The sequence below is a fragment of the Diceros bicornis genome, chromosome X (genome assembly GCF_020826845.1).
Source record: "Diceros bicornis minor isolate mBicDic1 chromosome X, mDicBic1.mat.cur, whole genome shotgun sequence".
NCBI lineage: Eukaryota > Metazoa > Chordata > Mammalia > Perissodactyla > Rhinocerotidae > Diceros > Diceros bicornis.
In genome coordinates, this window is record NC_080781.1 from 61,768,826 (window position 1) to 61,786,835 (window position 18,010).

The 18,010-nt window shown below is 39.2% G+C and overlaps 1 protein-coding gene across 3 annotated transcripts in view; it reads right to left on the reverse strand.

Annotated features, from left to right (window-relative positions):
* The window catches only part of OPHN1 (oligophrenin 1), a 578,007-nt gene that overhangs the window by 341,706 nt on the left and 218,291 nt on the right, over positions 1-18,010 (reverse strand). For all 3 annotated transcript variants that reach the window (XM_058536058.1, XM_058536059.1, XM_058536057.1), the window contains 2 exons: positions 14,590-14,661; positions 124-225 (listed from right to left, as the gene is read on the reverse strand). In XM_058536058.1, the coding sequence (XP_058392041.1) occupies positions 124-225; positions 14,590-14,661 (174 nt within the window). The remainder of the gene's footprint in view (positions 1-123; positions 226-14,589; positions 14,662-18,010) is intronic.

Below are 18,010 nucleotides of genomic sequence, written 5' to 3' on the forward strand. Positions count from 1 at the left end.
TCACTACTATCATACATGGTTCCTGCCTCAGCAGGGTATGAGGAAAGCCTTGCAATAGGAAGCTGCTACTGTTATCAAGGCATAGCTGGCAATGGAAGGCGGGGACAGGCTTTTTGAACATACCTCTTGTAACTGAGATTCTTTCTTTTTGGAAGACAGATGTAGATGCCGATCCAGCAAGGAATAAAACCTCTCGCCATCCTTTTCAAATTTCTTTTTCCGCTCCTAGACATGGGAGAGAAGGCACAGATTAAGATGTCTAGTTTTAATTCAGTCTGCTCAGAACTGAGAATGAAGGATGCAGCATCAGGTTTCATGTGACCAATCTCTCTAGCTCCTGGGAAGAAAAATAAAAGCAAGAGAGAATTTGCTTTTACATTGGTCTCAGCAGTTTCAACTTCCTAAAATATACCCTGAACCATTCTACCTACACAAAGGGCAGTTCCTACTGGTACATCTGAAGGCTCTGGGAGCTGCAGCTCAAAGAATGACACCTAAAATGGGCCTGTATGCTGGTAATTTTTCTTCTCCCCAATATTACTGACATACACTAACTATTCATTCATTTTTTTTTAAAGGAGGAATAAGAAAAACAGTAGTGAACTAAATATATGCCTTTAAAAGGTTAATCTACAATGCATTTAGACAGCCTAATAATAAGTAAAACATTTCCAAGGTAATAGGAACTCAGGACTGCCTCTGTGAATGATGAGTTCTCTGGTATCGTTTAAGAATTTCATTACTGCATATTTAAAGATGAGGAAAAAATCCTGGAAGGTTTAGCCGGAAAGCAAGAGCTGAAAAGCTTTATGGGGGATGGAAGACTCAGCCATCACTCTCCTCAAGTATGAAATTTAATTAATCTCTCTGCCTCTCAGTACAACTGGAAGTCACACAGCCTCCAAAGGAGCACTAACAATGCTCCTTTGTCCCAGACTAATGCTGACACTCTGCAATCCTCTCAGCACCATGCTGGGAAATCCATGTGCAAGATTTCTGTTGCCTCATGGGCAATCCAAACTCACTGAGCACCTACAGTGTGCCAGGTACTAGAAGAGGCACAGCAAGGGACACACAGATAAAAAGAAAAATAAACACCTCACCATGGTTTATTTCTAGAGGCAATTTATAGCTGGGCAGGAAGCCAAGACAGAGCTGAGTGACCACCGACCTGTAAGGAATGTGCTTTTTACCAGAGGGAAAGAAGTAGAGAGGAAGCTAACATTAATTGAGGCCTACATCTGGCCAGCAGAGTGCTAGGTACTCAAAATACATTATCTAATTTAGTCTTTACAACCCTGAGAAGTAGATATTGTAAAGGAAATAAAGGTTTAAAAAAGGTGAACTGACATGTCCAAGGTGACATAATATAAAGCTCTATCTGATTTATTCCACACAGTCAAATAGAGCCCAGATGATCGTGGGAGAAATTACACTCAAGAGGCTTACAAATAATTAGGGAGGCTTGTGAATAAAACTCAAGTAGGTCTATAGCCCTACTCCAACTCAGACACCAAAACATAGGAGATAGAGATTTTCACACAAAAGATAGGTAGAGCAAACTGTTCCTCCAGCTGCTGAATCTATTTAGAGTAGCAGTTGTTTGAAGAAAGCACGGGAGCCAGAAAACGACTTCTCTAGAAACAGAAAAAGTTCTGCAGGTCACTTTCTCCTCCACTTCCGTTTTTTTAAATAAAAACTATGAGATATAATTCACATATCATAAAATTTAACTTTTAAAGTAGACAATTAATTGGTTTTTAGTATATTCACAAATTTGTGCAACCATCACTGCTATCTAATTCCAGAATATTTCCATCGTCTCAAAAAGAAACCCCACACCTATTAGCAGTCATTCCCCATTCACCCTCCCTAAAAAAATCACAATTTACTTTCTGTCTCTATAGATTTGTCTATTCTAGACATCTCATATAACTGAAATCATACAATATGTGGCTTTTTGTGACTGTATTCTTACATTTAGCACGTTTTCAAGTGTCAGGGAAGAGGGAGAATCCCCCTCCGCACTTTCCCTTAAGGTTCTTATGGCTGGCCAGATAATTAAAAGACAGATTAGCAGGAGAAAATAATACCAAGTTTAATAACATGTATACATGGGAGAAACCAGGGAAACTGATTTTCTCAACAAAATGGCAGAGATTCTCATCCTAATTACTATCTTCAGCTAAAGACAAAGGAGGATGTTGGGGGTGGGGGGGAAGACAGAAGGGAGACAGAAATCACAGTAATCAAGGATATGTAGATTTAAGTCCTCTCCTTCCATACTAAAAAGAGTTTCCAGAGATAAGGCCACCCCCGCTTCCCAATACAGAGAGGGAGATACTTTTACAAATGGAGATTTCCCGTATAAATGTAAATGTTTGTCTGGCGACTCTTTGCAGGGCCACCTAGAGTATGTGGCCTGGGAGAGACAGAATTTTTGATAAGATGGGCTTGTTGGTGCCTTTCCTATTGCAACATCTCTTTTACGTTCTATTACAGCCATCATATGATAGTAACTCCTTCCTGGAACAGGTCTTCTATGTTAAATTCTTTAGGCAGTTTGGGGGAGGTCAAATGTCTGTCAGAGAAAATAATCAAGGTAAAGAGATATATTTCAGTGTGGCCAATTTTGATCTCCCACACAAGGTTCATCATGTGGTAGCATGTGTCAGCACTTCATTCCTTTCTAGGGCTGAATAATATTTCATTGTATGGATATGTCACATTTTCTTTATGAATTCATCAGTTGATGGACATTTGGGTTATTTCCACTTTTTTGGCTGTTATGAATATTGCTGCTATGAATATTCATGTAAAAGATTTTCTGTGGTCATGTTTTCAATTCTTTTCAGCATACACATAGGAGTGGAATTGCTGGGTCATATGGTAACTCTGTTTAACTTTTTGAGGAACCACCAAACTATTTTCCAAAGCGAGTGTATCATTTTACATTACCGACAGCAATGAGTGAGAATTCCAATTTCTCCACATCTTCACCAACCCTTATCTGTCTTGTTGATTATAACCAACCCTGTGGGTGTGAAGTTGCATTCACTGTGGTTTGATTTGCATTTCCCTAATGATTAATGATGTTAAATGTCTTTTCATGTGTTTATTGACCCTTTGTATATATGTTCTTTGGAGAAATGTTTATTGAATTATTTTGCCTTTTTTCAAATTGGGTTTTTTTATATTTACATTTTTGAGTTACAAGAATTCATTATATACTCTGAATACTATATGTGCAAGTATTTTTCTCCGATTCTTTGGGTTGTCTTGGTACTTTCTTGGTAGTGTCCCTTGAAGCACAAACATATTTAATTTTGTGAAGTCTAATTCACCTATGTTTTCTTTGGTTGCTTGTGTTTTTTTGGTGTCTTATCTCAGAAACTGTTGCCTAATCTCAGATTTACACCTATGCTTTCTTCTAAGAGATTTTATATTTTTAAGTCTTAATTTTGAACATGATGTGATATATGACTCCAACTTCATTCTTTTGCTTGTGGATATCCAGTAGTCCCAGCATCATTTTTTCAAAAGACTATTTCCCCATTGAATTGTTTTGGCATCCTTGTAAAATATCAATTAACTATAAATGTATAAGTTTACTTCTGGACTCTCAGTTCTATTCAATTGATCTACATGTCTATCTTTATGCCAACACCACACTGCTTTGATTACTATAGTTTTGTAATAACTTTTGAAATTAAAAATTTTAAGTCTTTTTCAATATTTCATTTTCTATTCTGGTCCTTTTTATGTGGATTTCAGGGTCACCTTATCAATTTGTGCAAAATGGTCAGCTGTGATTTTGCTAGAGATTGCACTGATTCTGTAGATCAATTTTGTGAGTGCTATGATCTTAATAATAAGTCTTCCAATTTATGAACATGGGATGTCTTTCTATTTATTTAGGTCTTCCTTAATTTCTTCCAATGATGTTTTGTAATTTTCAATGTACAAGTCCTGCTCTTCTTTTGTTAAATTTATGCCCAAGTAATTTAATATTTTAGATACTACTGTAAATGGGATTGCTTTAATTTTCTGATTGTATAGAAATACAATTTATTTTTATATATTGATCTTGTATTCTGCAACCTTGTTGCACTTCTTTAATAGTTCTAATATTGTGTGTGTGTGCGTGTGTGTGTGGACAAGTTCCAAGACACACTCAAATTACCTAGACTGCCTCAGGAAGAAATAGAAATTTTTAACAAATCTATAAGTAAAAACATTGAATCAGTAATCAGAAATCTCCTAACAAAAAAAAGTCCAGGAACAGATGGCTTCACTGGTGAATTCTAATTCATTCTCTGAGGTCAGCATTATCAGAATATGAAAGTCAGATAAACACATCACAAAACAACAAAATTATAGGAGGACAGTGTCAAGATGGCGGCGTTGGCAGACTCTGAACTCACCTCCTCCAATGGACACAAGGAATTTACAACTACTCTTGAAACAATTACCCCCTAAGAGAGAACTAAAAACAACCCCTACCAAAAAGGACAGTTCTGATTGAGGTGGAAGAGGCAGAAATTTTTTTGTGGAGAGAAAAAAGCCATCTTCTAGCCGCAACGCTTCACAGCTGGCTGGGAGCAACATTAAGGTACAAAGCCTTCCCAGGAGGAGGGGGGAATCTGACCGGGGGAGCGTTACCACAATAAGCAACTTTTGGACTCAGAACAACTGAGACAAGTGCCACAATACCTGGCTTTGCTGGCTGTTAACTACAATGGGAAATAACCCAAGAAAAGCTATCACACGTAAGGGAAAAACAGCCTGCTCGTAAAGGGAAAACACACAAATTCACCCATTTCAGAAAACAAACTGAAATCACCAGAAAGATAGGTGCACAGTCCTTTGGTGAAAAGAGACTACCCTGATAGGCTCTTGGAGAATCTTGGTGGGAGGTGAGACCTCTCCAGGGACTGAGACATTGGCAGCAGGCATTACTGTGACCTAGTACAGGCATGCTGACACAGATGCTGGCAGATGCCACTGGAGTTCTTCCCCTGGCCTGTTAGCACAGTAGTCTGCCCCACCAACAAGAGCACTGATTTAATCGAGCTCCAGGGCAGGCAGCCCACCTGAGGGAGTGACCCCACCCAACAGCAAGCCCTTGGGCAACTTGTGAGCCAGCATAGAGGGGGTGCCTGGAATCCCCACAACTGGGTTATTGGGTCTGCCTCTGTGGAGCAGGGTGTGCACAAGGGGCAGGACTGCATTGGTGCAGAGTGCCGGGCTTCTGCAGTGGAGCAACTGAGTCTGCTTCAGTTGGTCAGGGTGCAAGAACGGGGCAGAACAGTGTTGACTGGGTGTGTGGCCCTGCAGGCAGTGGGGCCTGTCAGCTGCAGCAGACTTGTGCTTCTCAAATAGGCACATAGAGGATCGGCCCCATCATCCAAAGCCTGAAACAATTGGGTGCTCCCATGCCTGAGGCCAGCCCCACTCAGCTGCAACCCTGACAGAGCTGTCAGCAGACTTGCAGGCCGGAGGCCTACAGCAATTGTAAGCCCCTAAGCCTAGCAACCAGCCATGCTGGGGGTCTTAGTCACTTAATAGAAAAAGTGCAATAGGAATGGGCTATTAGGCCTTGCATCAGACTGTGCTGGGGCTCCCATGCCCAATAAAGTGACTGAAAGGACCATAGCAGACACATGCAGCAGAGCACTACAAACATCCGGCCAAGGGGAGAACATACCCTCCCAGGGCACCTGCAGCAAGAGCAACCATGCCACAACAGAAGGACACATGTAGCCCACACAGGGGACACCCTTGGAACATTTGGAAGTAGTGACAAGAGGGAAGTACACTGCTGGGCCTCATAAGGCATCCTTACATAAGGCCACCTCTCCAAGATAGGGAGACACAGCTGACCTACCTAATACAAAGATATGAGCACAGAGAAAGACGCAAAATGAGGAGACAAAGGAATATATTCCAAGCAGGGCAACAGGCAAAAACCCAGAAAAACAACTAAAGGAAACAGAAATAAGCAACCTACCTGACAAAGAATTCAAATGAAAAGTCATAAGGAGGCTCACTGATCCTGGGAGAAGAATGGATGAAATCAGGGAAAACATCAACAAATAATTGGAAAATATAAAAAAGAACCAATCAGAAATGAAGAATACAAGACTGGAAATGAAAAATTCACTAGAGGGACTCAAAAGCAGAGCAAAGGATAGAGAAGAATGGATCAGTGAGCTGTACAAAAGACTGGAGGAAATCACTCAAGCTGAACAGAAAAAAGAAATAAAAGAGTTAGGACAGTCTAAGGGACCTCTGGGACAACATCAAGCATACTAACATCCATGTTATAGGCATCCCAGAAGGAGAAGATAGAGACAAAGGAGAAGAGAATCTATCTGAAGAAATAATAGGTGAAAACTTCCCTAACCTAAGGAAGTAAACAGACATCCAGGTACAGGAAGCACAGAGAGCACCAAAAAAGATAAATCCAAAGAGGCCCACGCCAAGACACATCATAATTAAAATGTCCAGAACTAAAGATAGAGAATCCTACAAGCCACAAGAGAAAGACAAGTTATGTACAAAGGAAACTCCATAAGGCTATCAGCTGACTTCTCAGCAGAAACCTTACAGGGTAGAAGCCACAATATATTTAAAGTACTGAAAGGAAGAAACCTACAGAGAAGAATACTCTATCTGGCAAGCTTTTTATTCAGAATGCAAGGAGAGGTAAAGAGTTTCCCAGACAAGCAAAAACTAAACGAGTTTATCACCAAAAAACCAGCTTTCAAGAAATGCTAATGGGATTATTTAAGTGGAAAAGAGAAGACCTCAAATAGGAATAAGAAAATTATGAAAAAAAAGCAATAAAATCACTGGTAAAGGCAAATATGCAATAGGGGTAGCAGATCAACCACCTGTGAAGGTAATATCAAGGTCAAAAGACAAAAGTACTAAAATTATCTATTTCCATGATAAGAGGGTAACGGATGCAAACACACAAAACAGAGATTAGATATGATATCAAAAACATAAAATGTGTGAGGAGGGGAGTAAAAGAGCAGAGCTTTTAGAAAGAGGTCAAACTAAAGAGACCATCAACTTAACATAGACTGCTATATACAGAGGTTATTATATATGAACCTCATGGTAATCTCAAACCAGAAACCTATAATAAATGCACAAAAAATTAAGAGAAAGTAACCCAAACATAACACTAAAGAAAGCCATCAAACCACAAGAGAAAAGAGCAAGAGAATAAGAAAGGAACAGAGAACAACCACCAAAACACTGAGAAAAAAATTTAAAAATGGCAATAAGTACAGTCTTATCAATAGTTACTTTAAACGTTAATGGACTAAATGCTCCAATCAAAAGACATAGGGTAGCCGATTAGATAAAAAAGCAAGACACATATATAGGCTGCATACAAGAGACACACTTCAGACCTAAAGACATTCACAAACTGAAAGTGAAGGGATGAAAAAGATACTCCATGCAAATGACAATGAAAAGGAAGCTGAGGTAGTACTTACCTCAGACAAAATAGACTTTAATAAAGAAGCTGTAACAAGAGACAAAGAAGGGAATTACAGGGCTGGCCCCGTGGCTTAGCGGTTAAGTGCACGTGCTCCACTGCTGGCGGCCCAGGTTCGGATCCCGGGCTCCCACCATCGCACCGCTTCTCTGGCCATGCTGAGGCCACATGCCACATACAGCAACTAGAAGGATGTGCAACTATGACATACAACTATCTACTGGGGCTTTGTGGAAAAAGAAATAAATAAATAAAATTATTAAAAAAAAGAAAGGAATTACATAATGATAAAAGGAATAATCCAACAAGAGGACATGACACTTGTAAATATCTAAGCACCCAATATTGGAGCAGTTAAATGTATAAAGCAATTATTAACAGACATAAAAGGAGAAATAGAGAACAAAAAATAGAAATGGACAGCACTTTTAACACTCCACTTACATCAATGGGTAGATCATCCAAACAGAAGATCAATAAGGAAACATTGGCCTTAACTGACACATTAGACCAGTTGGACTTAGTAGAGATGTACAGAACCTTCCATTCAAAACACGAAGAATACACATTCTTCTCAAATGCACATGGAACATTCTCCAGGATAGATCACATATTAGGCCACAAAACAAGTCTCCATAAATTTAAGAAGACTGAAATAATACCAAGCATCCCTTCTGATCACAATGGTATGTAACTAGAAATCAACTACAGGAAGAAAATCAGAAAAGCCCCCAACATGTGGAGATTAAACAAAATGCTACTGAGCAACGATTGGGTCAATGAAGAAATAAAAGGGGAAATAAAAAAATGCCTGAAGACAAATGAAAATGAAAATACGACATGCCGACATTTATGGTATACGGCAAAAGCAGTTCTAAGAGGGAAGTTTATAGCAATACAGGCCTACCTCAACAAACAAGAAAAACTTCAAATAAACAATCTAACAGTACACCTAAAGGAACTGGAAAATGAAGAACAAACAAAGCCCAAAATCAGAAGAAGGAAGGAAATAACAAAAATCAAAGCAGAAATAAATGAAATAGAGAATAAAACAACAACAGAAAAAGATCAATGAAACTAAGAGCTAGTTGTTTGAAAAAATAAACAAAATTGACAAAACTTTAGCTAGACACACCAAGAAAAAAAGAGAGACAGCTTGAATAAATAAAATCAGAAATGAAAGAGGAGAAATTACACCAGCACCTCAGAAATACAAAAGATTATTCGAGAATACTATGAAAAGCTATACACCAACAAACTAGATAATCTAGAAGAAATGGATAAATTCATAGAATCATACAACCTTCTAAAAGTGAATCAAGAAGAAATAAAGAATTTGAATAGACCAATCACCAGTAATCAGATCAAAACAGTAATTAAAAACATCCCAAAAAATAAATGTCCAGGACCAGATGGCTTCCCTGGTGAATTCTACCAAACATTCAAAGAAGATTTAATATCTATCGTTCTCAAACTTTTCCAAAAAGTGAAGAGGAGAGGAAGCTTTCTATCTCATTCTATGAAGCCAACATAACCCTGATATCAAAACCATGCCACTATCACTGATGAACAATGATGCAAAAATTCTCAACAAAATACTAGCAAATTGAATGCAACAAAACATTAGAAAGATCATATACCATGATCAAGTGGGATTTATTCCAGGGATGCAGGGATGGTTCAACATCCACAAATCAATCAATGTGATACACCACATTAATAAAATGCAGAATAAAAATCTCATGAACATCTCAATAGACACAGAGAAAGCATTTGACAAGATACAGCATCCATTTATGATAAAAACCCTAAAGAAAATGGGCATAGAAAGAAAGTACCTCAACATAATAAAGGCCATATATGACAAACCCACAGCTCACATCATTCTCAATGGAGAAAAACTGAAAGCTATCCATCTAAGAACAGGAACCAGACAAGGATGCCCAGTTTCACCACTTTCATTTAACATTGTATTGGAAGTCCTAGCCAGAGCAATCAGGCAAGAAAAAGAAATAAAAGGGATTCAAATTGGAAAGGAAGAAGTGAAACTGTCACTATTTGCAGATGACATGATTTTAGATATAGAAAACCCTAAAGAAACCACCAAAAGCTTTTAGAAATAATAAATGAAAATGGCAAATTTCCAGGATACAAAATCAACATACAAAATCAGTTGCGTTTCTATACATTAACAATGAAGGAGCAGAAAGAGAAATTAAAAATACAATCCCATTTACAATTGCAAGAAAAAGAATAAAATACCTATTAATAAACTTAACCAAACAGTTGAAAGACCTGTGCACTGAAAACTATAAAACATTGTTGAAATAGATGAAGACTCAAAGACATGGAAAGATATTCCATGCTCTTGGATTGGAAGAACTAACATAGTGAAAATGTCAATACTTGCTAAAGCAATCTACCAATTCAATGTAATCCCTATCAAAGTTCCAATGACATTTTCTACAGAAAGAGAAAAAAGAATCCTAAAATTTTTATGGAACAACAAAATATCCCAAATAGCCAAAGGAATCTTGAGAAAAAGGACAGAGCTGGAGGTATCACACTCCCTGACGTCAAAATATACTACAAAGCTATAGTAATCAAAACAGCATGGTACTGGCATAAAAACAGACACAAAGATCAATGGAACAGAATCAAGAGCCCAGAAATAAACCCACACATCTATGAACAGCTGATTTTCAACAAGTGAGCCAAGAATATACAATGGAGAAAGGAGAGCTTCTTCAACAAATGGTGTTGTGTAAACTGGACAGCTACTTGCAAAAGAATGAAAGTAGACCATTATCTTACACCATACACAAAAATTAACTCATAATGGATTAAGGCTTGAATGTAAGACCTGAAACCATGAAACTTCTAGAAGAAAACATAGGCAGTACACTGTTCGACATCAGTCTTAGCAGCACATTTTCAAAAACCATGTCTGACTGGGCAAGGGAAACAACAGAAAAAATAAACTAATGGGACTACATCACAGTAAAACCTTCTTCACAGCAAAGGAACCCATCAACAAAATGAAAAGACACCCTAACAATTGGGAGGAGATATTTGCAAACCATATACCTGATAAGGGGTTAATCTCCAAAATATATAAAGAACTCATACATCTCAACAACAAAAAAAAGCTAACAACCCAATTAAAAAATGGGGGGTCAGCCTGGTGGAGCAGCGGTTAAGTGTGCACGCTCTGCTTTGGCGGCCTGGGGTTTGCAGGTTAGGATCCCAGGCGTGCACCAAGGCACCGCTCATCAAGCAATGCTGTGGTGTCGTCTCATATAAAGTAGAGGAAGATTGGCATGGATGTCAGCCCAGGGCCAATGTTCCTCAGCAAAAAGAGGAGGATTGGCATCGGATGTTAGCTCAGGGCTGGTCTTCCTCAATAAATAGATAGATAGATAGATAGATAGATAGATAGATAGATAGATAGATAGATAATAATAGTAATAATAATAATAATAAATAAACAAATAAATAAATAAATTCAGTTTTTAAAAAAGTGGGCAAAAGGTCTGAAGAGACATTTCTCCAAAGAAGATATACAGATGGCCAACAGGCACATGAAATGATGTTCAACATCAGTAATTATCAGGGAAATGCAAATCAAAACTACAATGAGATATCACCTCACACCCGTCAGAATGGCTATAATTAACAAGACAGGAAACAACAAGTGTTGGAGAGGATGTGGAGAGAAGGGAACTCTCATACACTGCTGGTGGGAGTGCAAACTGGTGCAGCCACTATGGAAAACAGTATGGAGATTCCTTCAAAAAATTAAGAATAGAACTATACCATATGATCCTGCTATCCCAGTGCTGGGGGGTATTTATCCAAAGAACGTGAAAACACCAATGCATAAAGATATATGCACCCTTATGTTTATTGCAGCATTATTCACAATAGCCAAGACTTGGAAGCAACCTAGGTGCCCATCAAGGGGTGAATGGATAAAGAAGATGTGGTATATATACACAATGCAATACTACTCAGCCATAAAAAAAGGATAAAATCCAGCCATTTGTGATAACATAGATGGACCTTGAGGGCATTATTCTAAGTGAAATAAGTAAGAGGGGGAAAGTCAAATACAATGTGATCTCACTCATAAATAGAAGATAAAGATAACAACAAACAAACACATAGAGACAGAGATTAGATTGGTGGTTACCAGAGGGGAAGGGGGGAGGGAGGAGGGTGAAAGGGGTGATTAGGCACATGTGTGTGGAGATGGATTGTAATTAGTCTTTGGGTGGTGAACGTGATGTAATCTACACTGAAATTGAAATATAATGATGTACATCAGAAACTTATATAATGTTATAAACCAATGCTACCACAATAAAAAAAAGAATTATTAAACTATAAACTTATTAAACTAAAAAAAAAGTAACTATAAGATATAAGGAAATTCTATATGGTACTCTAAGGGTAAGGGAAGGTACCCCAAGGAAGGACAAATTTGGAAGAAGTTCAGATCTCATTGGAAAATGTATAATTTAAGGCACTGAAGAGCAGATAAGTTTACTGGTTTGGCCTGGTGGTCTGCAGTCACTAAGTAAGCAGGAAGCAACTCTCCAGAGCGCAGATGGGGAGCAAATAATCAGCAACTAGTGCAGGAGGTATACAGAGAGGATGGGAACACTAGGTTGCAGGTGAGCTTCACAGGCCCAGCCTTCCTCAGTGGGAACCTCCTATGGCACAAGCAGGCTGTATGGGGGCTGGTAGAGGAAGGAGGGAGCAGCAGCTCTGTTATAAACCTTCAGTCAGCAGGAGGGCTGCATGGGGGGGGCAACAGAGGGAAGCTAGGGGACAACACGGGCAGGGAGGCCTTCAGGAAGAGACCTATACCAAGAGACCTGAAGGAAGGTTATCACCAAGACAGGCAGAGGCTTCAAGGTCATTGAGGGACCACGTAGTCTGGGTATGTTGCTGGGTCAGAGCCCCATCGGATATCTCAGTCCCATTCTACTGACCCACTGTGCAGCAGCAGCCAGAAACTTCAGGAGAGCCCCTTCTTCCTGCAGTATCCCTCCAGCACCCTCTACTGAGAAAGCTTAACATCTTGCTCACTGTAAAAGGAGAGATGCTTAAGGGAATTTTGTCCATTTTCATAGAATGGGTATTGAGGAGTGTTGGAACTGAGAAGCAATAAATTGATAAAACACAGGGGTAGACTGGAAGCTACATTTTCTAGTCCATAGTTCAGTTCTCTTTGAACTACCCTAAATTTTACTACTAGCATAATTCTAGATAGTTTCTTTTTTTTTAATTTTTTTTATTTATTTATTTTTTTCCCCCAAAACCCCAGTAGATAGTTGTATGTCATCGCTGCACATCCTTCTAGTTGCTGTATGTGGGACACGGCCTCAGCATGGCTGGAGAAGCAGTGCGTTGGTGCACGCCCGGGATCCGAACCTGGGCCGCCAGCAGCGGAGCGCGCACTTAACCGCTAAGCCACGGGGCCGGCCCTAGATAGTTTCTTGAAAATGACTCTCACACTGAGAGTTGGTTACGTTCCTTGTAGGTGTGCAGGCTGGCCCCACTGGTAAAGAAGAATGAAAAAAAAAGACTGATAGGAATTTCACCTTTCTGAGTCTCAGTTTCTTCGTTGGGGTAATGGATACCTCACAAGTTTGCTGTAAGAATTAAAGAAGACAGCATATGTAAAATCCTCAGCCCAGGCCTGAGACATAGGAAATATACAATAGAAATTTGTTTCGTTTCCCTCAGATAACGTCAACCACTGCAGCATATTCTTACTTTCCTTTTTCTTAGTCTCATCCATGAATGAAAGAAAACCAGGTGTGAGAGTTTTCACATTATCTGTCCTTCTTCATCCTTTTTATTCAGTGTTATGTAACAACTGTCATGTCACTTAAGTAGTTAATTATTTTCATAGCACCCTCGCGATTTCAAAGGTTCTTCTCTCCTCCAACTATATACTTTCCCAATTAAGTATTTATGTTAATGAGACTCCAGATCAAACAAGTGAAATCCAGCACTACTGAGCTTTCCAGAAAACTCACTTTCCTTGAATGCCAGTCACTCAAATAACACCCACGTCAACCTGACCACTATTCTGCTCTCTCTTATCAGTTTGGATCAAGGATGATATTGATACTTGTCATGATATTCCAGATAATAACCACTGGATGGTGTGTTCTAAGTCCTAAAAGGGCCAGATGCTTGGTCAAGATGCTACATTTAGTTCTGGTAGACTATCTTGGTCGCAGGCTGCATACATATTAGAAGTCACAAAATAGGCCCACACCTAGCTGAAAAGAATAAATTTGACAATTATTCATACCCATTTATAAGACACTGAAATATCAGAGAGATCCATGGGTGCTCAAGCTGGAAGGAATCTGAGAATATCTGGCACAGTGCTGTCCAAGAGAAATTTTTATAATGACGGAAATGTTCTATATCTGTACTGTCCAATAGAGTAGCTACTAGCCACATGTGGTTACTGAGCACTTAAAATGTGACTAGCATGCCTGAGAAACTGAGTTGTTAATTTTACTTTATTTGTATAGCTATTAGCTACCATATTGGACAGTACAGATCTAAATAGTATGGCTTAATGGAAAGAACGTGGGATTTGAAGCTAAAAAGATCCTCAGGTCTAAATCCTGGCTTCTGTCACTTACTAACTATATAACTTTGGTCATGCCCTTTATCTTGTCCAAACCTCAGCTGCCTCATTTGTGAAATAGGGATCATACCAGACCCTCACAGGGTTGTTGTAATTAGAGAATGAATGTAAAGCATCCAGCCCAGTGCTCAGCACATAGTAAGTAGTCTTTAAATAATAGCTATTATTAAGCTCCTCATTTTCCAGATAGAGAAACTGAAGCTCCAAAAGGAGTATATTGTCCACAGTTACAGAGCTAGTCGGAAGCACAGCCAGGAGCCAATTCCAAATTATCTCACCTTTTTTGATGATGAGTTTTCTTATAAAGATGAACCCTCCTTGTCCCTGAAGAGTGAAGAGTGTTAGCCTACTCAACTGCTATAAAAAATATCTTATACACGTAGAGAAAATGTACCTTGGTGAAGCCTATTTGCTCCTTCCGGAAATTTTCCAGGGGTTTGATCAGCAAATCACTAGCATTATGTACCTATAAAAAAAAGAAAAAACCAAAAAACAACTTTTAGATTAGCAAGGTTCAGATTCAAGGTTCATTGTTACTAGGGCATTTCCTTGTAATACGCCATCCTACAAAATGTAAACTAGTTTGCTGGTTTGTTGGGTTTTGTTACTGTCTTTCTTCCCATATTGGTCTCTTAGAATCAAATGCTTTAAGAGGAAATGAGAGAAGGAACATTAGGAGCATTTCTCCATAACTTTACTGGTAGTTGGATCTGAGTTTTAATGGAAAAATATCCAGAGTTATGTCCAGAAACAGACACAGGTGCCCTGAAGTATATGTGGAAAAGAGAAGAGAAAGGAAATGGAAAATACATGAAAAGGCCAATTGCACCAAGTGCAAACCATTTCATGGGAGGCAAATGAATTAGAAGTAATAGGATCAGGATAAATCCCAGGATAAATCATTTCCAGTCCTGCCCTGGTGTGTCATAAAACCAAAACAGTTCCTTCAGAACTTGCAGTGCATTACAGCATCACAGAGAACACTGGACCAGGCCTTCAAATTACCTAACTATAGCTGCTCAGAAGCTGATATGAACAGCTTGTCTAGGTACTAAAAATATCGACATTGATATGGTTCTGGAGATATACAAACATCATATCCAAACCAGACCCCTTGCTCAGTGGGCAGGTAGAAATATACAAAGCTTTGTCTCCCACCACCTTTTGGGGGACTGTATCTGTCCAAGGCAACAAGTGGGGTTTGTTTCTTCAGCCATGTGAATTAGCTGTACTTTAATGGAGGACCTTAGAGAACACATCTGAAGGACTGGATTTTAGGACCCATTCCATTAATTTTGATCTATTACAAGACAGGGAAATGAGGGACTGGCTTCCTTGTCAGATGAGACATAAAATGTCAGTAATACATGATATATCTTCATAACAAAAATAGAAGACAGAGTAGAAAGCCAGTTTTGACCAGTCCTGTATTTTCCAGACTAAGAATCAATTTTTGAACTTCCACCAAAAAGCATGGCAAGTTGGAGCATTAGTACATATTTTATCCAAATCCTGCAGGCACTTTGGGCTTCCTGTTTTGTGTTCAGGTACGATTCAAGGTTCAACTAAATGGGCAAACTCTCATCCAATCAAAGCTCCACTAGCAGCCCTGGTATTAAAAATAAAGACACCAGGGACTCTCCTTAACTGCAAACAAGAATTTTTCTACTAAAAGTACCAGCCCATCTCTCTTGCCCAAAACACTACATTTCCATGGATTGAAAATTATGTGATATCAACTTTGTGTACCTACCTGGAAACAAATTAAGTCATCAGTGTCAAAGATTCAGTACAGGGAGACATTTTTCTTCTTTACTATCGTGGAAGTTTTAAAACATGGCCATAAATTCTGTGACACTCTTCCCATTGAGAGGTAAGGTCTCTGCCCCCTCTACCTTGAAAATGAGTGGGTTTGTTACTGCTTTGAACCAATAGAGCATAGTAGAAGTGACATTATGTGACTTCTCAGACTAGGTCATAAAAGGCCAGCAACTTCCACCTGGTGCTCTTGGAATACTCCCCCTGGGAGCCCTGAGCCACTATAAGAACTTGGACTACCTGAGACTACCAAGCTGGAGAGGCCAAATGTAGATATTCTGGTCAAAGGTCCAGCTGAGCCCAGCCTTCCAGCCATCCCACCAAGGTGCCAGGTATGTAAGTAAAGCCGTTTTGGACCCTCCATATCAACCCACCTCCCAGGTGAATACCACCAAATGGAGCAGAAGAATCACTCAGTTGACCTCTGCTTAAATTCCTGACCCACAAAATAACGAGATAAAATTAAGTTGTTTTAGTTTAAGCCTCTAAGTAACAGAATACGTTGTCAGGCAGCAATAGATAATTAGAAAAACTATTTCAGTTTCACAAAGGTAACACATAAAAAGTGACTACCTGGAAACGTTGAGGAACTTTGCCTTTGAATAAGAAGTGAACATGTCACTTCCTTCTAAAGATAGTAGTATGTGTCAAACCTCTGTATGAATATTCAGCTGAGCCCTTGAATATGCAGGCACCCCAAGGATGGCAGAGTTGACAGTTTTTCATGTTCCAAGGGAGATTTATTGCACAAGCAGGTGTGCCAGCAACTTCTCACACAGGGTCCATAAGACCACTGCTTTTTATATGTTTGGCCCTGTCTCAGTCTAGGAAAGTAGTATATGATTCATTGAAATTGGAATCCATAGTTTTCCCTTAATTGTATTGGCAATACTGCTCTTAGTCTCCTACAACACAAATAGATACTCTGAACCTTTTCCTCTCTTTAACACTCATTGATTATTATACTACTTTCTGAGAGAACATAGAGCTAGAGATGTAAGAAAAGGTCACACCGAAGCTTGGCATTTTTTTTTTCTTTTTCATGCTGTTTTATCCTTAAACCCCTTAGAAGTCTAGTAACTAGACTTCACTAAAATTTGGCCTTTATTCACCTTTCTGATCACTGCATCCATATTGTGAGCTTTCTAGGAGAAAAGCTCCTACCTGCTATCTCAGGGTACAATCCCCAGCATGATAAGTGACATTCTAAAGACATTAGTGAGTTTATCTATTCAGGTTCCTTTTGAATGAAACCCATATTAATACTAGATAGGGCATTTAGCAGAATAGAGATGGTATTCAATCCAGTAGTACAGGATTGCTCAGGAATCTTTGATGGTTAATCAATTACCAAAAGCAGGCATTGACGATGTACTGTTCGAAATGTTATGGGCCTCTTTAGGTCATCCTTGACAGTCCTCAAAGACAGACCTTGAACACTGCCAGTATAGGTCCCCTTCAGAGTCAGAAAGGTATCTAGGCAAGCCTCTTATCCTTAACTATACAGGAAGCCTGTTACCCAGACTTTTAAAGGCGACCTTCCGAGGTACTACAACCTCCCCCAGGGTACTGTTTAAGAAATCACAGCTGGGATGCTACTCTTAATTTCTTCCCTCCATAGTTTCTTCCACAATTTAAATTCATTTATGAGAATGACTAGACATTTGCACATGCCACAATGCTAGGGCTGTGAACTTCTTTCCCGTTCTTCTAAAGCTTCTTTTGGCTTCTTATAGAAAGGATAAAAAGCTGTTTAACACCTCCCAGATTACCCATATTGGGATACAGGAGTCCTTTTACCACAGTTCCAGGAAATGGGAGAAGTGCAGTCAAGCAATGAATTCCTGGCATGTTGTGAAAGGCCCTCATTGATCCTAACCTTCACAGCATTCCTGTAATTAAATAGTAAATGGGGAGCCAACATTCAATACTTGTTTGAAGAGCTGTGGGGACAAAAGGGCATAACATATTTAAAGACAGAAGAAAATGAGTCAGTC